Genomic DNA, 4,860 nt, shown 5'->3' with positions numbered 1-4,860 from the left:
TGTGATTAAAACTCTTAATTAAACACTTTAATTAGTCATGGCCCTAATTATGGGCCTTGAAACCAAAGCCACAAACAAGTCCAAACAGCCATGTGCACCATGGTGTTCTTCATTAAGCCGCCACCTTTGCTTTACAACCAGCAATGAATCAATAACCTCATGATCAAATCACACAATTAAATCATATAGCAAATATAGTGGCTCTGATACCAATTGATGGAGCAGAAGCATGAAAAATATAAGTTTAGATCATTGAATTCAAAAAAATTTTTCATCTAGGGTCACATGTATCATGCAAAATTCTTTTTTATCTATTTAATTTCAATGATAAACAACATATTAAAATACTTTTAATATATTTTTTGGATCTACATTTGTCATTTAAGATTTTAGAATTATGATTAATTCATTAGAACCCTAGATTAGATTAAGAACAAGTGCACTAACCTTTTTAATGGTCTGCAGTATGTTTGACACCTTTGGGATGCTCCTAGGACACCAGATGTTGTCCCTCTAGCTTGTCCACACTAAGATCACTAATGGCAGCCCCTTGAACAGCTTCTTAAGCCTTTCCAATCAATTAGAAATTCAGGTTTTGCCTTTTGAGAGATTACAAATGTATACAGGACACTAGAAATGATTTCTCGCAATTTTAATTCAAGAGAATGTTGGTCATTCTCTTTGAAGTGGTGAAAGATGAAGAAGAAGAGAGGGAGAGGCTCCTTTGGGTGGCGGCACCAAAGAAGAATAGCAGCCTTGTTATTTTACTCTTTCATAATAACACATTATATAGCTAGGTCACCACTTAAAACCCTTGCCACATGTCACCTTTTGATTGGCTCTTAGTTTAATTGACCCAATCACATTGTGCCAAGTGTCAAACCTAGATTTAATCTTGACTTTGATCATCTTACATGATTAAAAGACAAATGGCAAGCTTATGTATAGTGCCATGTGTCACCATCTCATGGTGCCACATGTCATCCTGTGAAATGACCAAAATACCCCCGTGTCTTAATTTTGAGTTCTCAACCCAAAATAATTATTTCTCTTCTTCTAATCAATTTATGTCAAATATAAATTAATTAATTAATCTCTATTAATTAATTTCTCATAATTAAATTCATATTTAAACACTTTAAGTATAAATTTAACTTATCTATACATCCATTAACCTAAATTTGGTTTCAAGCCATGCAAGGGCTTTGCAATCTAATTGCAAACCAAACCTATTTAATTCATCAATTAAACTCTTTAATTAATTAATTAAATCATATTTAATTTGGTAATTACTTGTGTATGTGTGTGACTTACTAGGCTCATCACTAATTGGCAATGAGACATGATATTAACTCTTAATATTATCAGAACTCTTTCTTACCATAAATGATTTCTCTAAATCATTTTATGCACCTCATAGACCATGGTTAACACCTAGCATAGCATGCCATGGCCACCCAATTAGTAATAAGGTTTACCTTAAATGAACTTATAATCATATGTTACCATGTACTAGAATCTCTTTACCATAAATGATTTCTCTAAATCATTTTATGCACCTCATAGACCATGGTTAACACCTAGCATAGCATGCCATGGCCACCCAATTAGTAATAAGGTTTACCTTAAATGAACCTATAATCATATGTTACCATGTACTAGAATCTCTTTGTTATAAAATCCCAATTCGAGCTGGAGTTATAGTTTATGTCAAACCCCATTTGCTATGAATATTATGTTCTCTTTTAATTCCAGTTCTTGATTAAAAAGATTTTCTCATCATAAACTCTTTTCTGATTAAATCTATCTATCCTGGCCAGGAACTTAAAACATCAAGAACAATTAAATGAACAGAGGATTTTATCCCTATTTACTTAGGGTAACAGATTCCATTTTGATCAACACCTACCTCCATATATAACTAGTAGGAGCCAACACATGCTCATATACCCATACACAGTACAAGTATGAAAGCAGTATCAAACTCAAACTACCTATATACAAGATAACTGTGTTATTTCAGGTCTAAAGATTATATGCACTGATATGATTTATGACAATACATTGACAAGAGTAAACTCCATGTGCTTGTCATAAATGTTACTGGTTCGGCCTACTTATCATGCATAAGTGCCTATCATGTTTGTTATATTGTATGAGACTCACCATTCCATCTTATTTATATCTCATATAAATACATTGGGAACAAACATGAATACAATCTTTCTGGATAAGTCAAGTCCTATGTCTGTATCCTCAATTGTGAACCAATTTGTGATACTTTGTAATGGAAATACTGTCACTCATATTTTTAACAACTTAAGAATAGAATTTTTAACAAAATATCAATGGACCTTTTTTATTACACATAAATATATTATGTAAACGCAAAAATGAAAATATCTTTTATTAATAAGACATGTACAAAATACATACTATATGATATAATTTAGAGCATGCTACTAACAAAACTATCAGCTCGGCTAGTATCCTTTGTTCATACTTGCTTCCACAGAAGACTGCATCCTCAATCCAGTGCCCCTTTCAACTTGTAGCTGTAGGGCATAGGCCTACTTATAGGTACTTAATGTACAAGAAGTTGGGATTCTGGGTGGAACAGAAGAAGCATTGTCCTCTCCTACGATAGAAGACAGAAAAGAGTTCACAGGTGAGAGTAGCAATTCTCTCTCCACCAAGAAACGCCAAAAAATAGCCATTGGGCAGGCTTCCCTGGCAACTATAAAAAGGACACAACTCCAGTAAATTGGACCATCACCTAATTTTCTCATAGAGAAGCACCTCAAACTGCAAAGCTCTCTCTTGGGACGCCCTCCTTGCAAAAAACAGAACAAGAGAAACGCGAACCCCAGAGAGGGAGCTATAAGATTCCAATTTTTGTTCACCGATCTGCCCGATGAGAGCGGTCTTGGCTTTTCTTTTAGCACAACACGCTTAGCTCACTCTCACATAAACTTATTTCTCTCCCTCCTTTTCTTCTTCATACTCCTCTATCCCATAACTAATTAACCTTTCCTTCTCTCAATTTCCATATCATTTACTGCAAATTAATAATTGTAATGCAATGGCAATAGACTGCATCAAAGCCATGCCATCAATACCTCAACACCATCCTAAAGAAGAATGCAAAGATGATCAGAAACCTATAGTTTTTGATGCCAGAGTGCTTAGTTACCAATCCAGCATACCCCAACAGTTCATTTGGCCAGACCATGAAAAGCCTAACGTTAATGCACCAGAACTCCCTGTTCCTCTTATTGACATGGGTGGGTTCCTCTCTGGTGACCCTGTTGCCGCAATGGAGGCTTCAAAGCTAGTAGGCGAGGCATGCCAGAAGCACGGTTTCTTTCTCGTTGTTAATCACGGAGTCGATCGACAGCTCATAGCCGATGCCCATCGCTACATGGACAACTTCTTTGAATTGCCACTCTCAGAGAAGCAAAGAGCTCAGAGGAAAATTGGAGAGCACTGTGGATATGCTAGTAGCTTCACTGGCAGGTTTTGCTCTAAGCTTCCTTGGAAAGAAACGCTTTCTTTTAGCTATTCTGCCGAGGAAAACTCAGCAAAACTCGTCCAAGACTATTTCCATAAGACAATGGGTGAAAGTTTCGCAGAATTGGGGTAAGGCAGAGACCAGACCAATGATACTATATTATGATCGATTATTCCTCTTCTTTTGTTTCTTATATATAAATTAAAATTGAAGACTTAAAAAGAACAAGTTTTCTTCTATCTTTGTGTGACCAGGAAGGTGTACCAAGACTATTGCGAGTCTATGAGTACTCTGTCACTGGGAATCATGGAACTCCTTGGAATGAGCCTAGGAGTGAGCAAAGCCCATTTCAGGGAATTTTTCGAAGATAATGATTCCATAATGAGGCTTAACTACTATCCTCCATGCCAAAAACCTGACCTGACATTAGGAACTGGGCCTCATTGCGATCCAACATCATTAACAATCCTTCATCAAGACCGAGTGGGCGGTCTTCAAGTTTTCGTAGACAATGAATGGCGTTCAATTAGCCCAAATTTCGAAGCCTTTGTCGTTAACATTGGCGACACCTTCATGGTAAGTTGTTTTTTAGCTTCATATGGAACGCCTACTCATACTCATATGATATGATGATGTGTTGGTAAACAATAATATCAAGATGATAATTTAATTTCAGGAAATCGAGAAGGTTAAAATTTGGACAAATGTTAATGTTTCTGATAGTGGGCTTTCTTTGTTTCCTTGTTTTATCAGGCTCTTTGTAATGGGAGATACAAGAGTTGCCTGCATAGAGCCGTGGTGAACAGTGAGACACAAAGGAAATCTCTGGCTTTTTTTCTGAGTCCAAAGAGTGATAAGATGGTAACTCCTCCAACCGAACTGGTGGACAGTTGCAACCCAAGAATATATCCTGATTTTAAATGGGCCACGCTTCTTGAATTTACACAGAAGCATTACAGAGCCGACATGAAAACCCTTGAAATGTTCACAAATTGGCTTCAACAGAGAAAGTAGCTAAAGAAAGTGGGGTAGCTAGTAATGCGTCGCAATTAATCAGACCTCTGCATGCTATTGGTCTTTTTCGCCCGGGAAAGTGACATTGGTGGGAGAGGAAAGAGAAGCGTAAGGTAGAGATGGGAATTTTGGTCAGATTTGGAGGAAGACAAATAGCAGCAATAACATAGAGAAGGAAATGCTAGTTTTTATTTTCATAAGTCTGTAACTATTCGCTCATGAACAAAAGCCACGTAAGGAACCAATTAATCGAAACTTGGATGTGCTAAATTTTTGTATTTTTCTTTGATAATATAGAAAGAATATTCCTCTAAAACAAAAAACTATTACTAGCA

General features: G+C 36.4%; 1 protein-coding gene across 1 annotated transcript; it reads left to right on the top strand.

Annotated features, from left to right (window-relative positions):
• Positions 1-2,835: 2,835 nt before the first annotated feature.
• On the top strand, positions 2,836-4,860 carry LOC110666996 (gibberellin 20 oxidase 1-like). Its single transcript, XM_021827679.2, has 3 exons — positions 2,836-3,639; positions 3,766-4,087; positions 4,265-4,860. The coding sequence occupies exons 1-3, from the start codon at positions 3,083-3,085 to the stop codon at positions 4,523-4,525; spliced, it is 1,140 nt and encodes a 379-aa protein (XP_021683371.1). The 5' UTR covers positions 2,836-3,082; the 3' UTR covers positions 4,526-4,860.

The sequence above is a fragment of the Hevea brasiliensis genome, unplaced genomic scaffold, assembly GCF_030052815.1.
Source record: "Hevea brasiliensis isolate MT/VB/25A 57/8 unplaced genomic scaffold, ASM3005281v1 Scaf555, whole genome shotgun sequence".
Lineage (NCBI taxonomy): Eukaryota > Viridiplantae > Streptophyta > Magnoliopsida > Malpighiales > Euphorbiaceae > Hevea > Hevea brasiliensis.
The sequence above is the reverse complement of the archived record's forward strand: the minus strand, read 5'-3'. Positions and strand labels throughout refer to the sequence as shown.

Excerpts from the sequence above, each read along its gene's own strand:
- LOC110666996 (XM_021827679.2), top strand. The coding sequence starts at position 3,083 with ATGGCAATAGACTGCATCAAAGCCATGCCATCAATACCTCAACACCAT. Across the intron at positions 3,640-3,765 it reads GAAAGTTTCGCAGAATTGGG|GAAGGTGTACCAAGACTATT; the intron begins GTAAGGCAGAGA and ends TTGTGTGACCAG. Across the intron at positions 4,088-4,264 it reads ACATTGGCGACACCTTCATG|GCTCTTTGTAATGGGAGATA; the intron begins GTAAGTTGTTTT and ends TTGTTTTATCAG.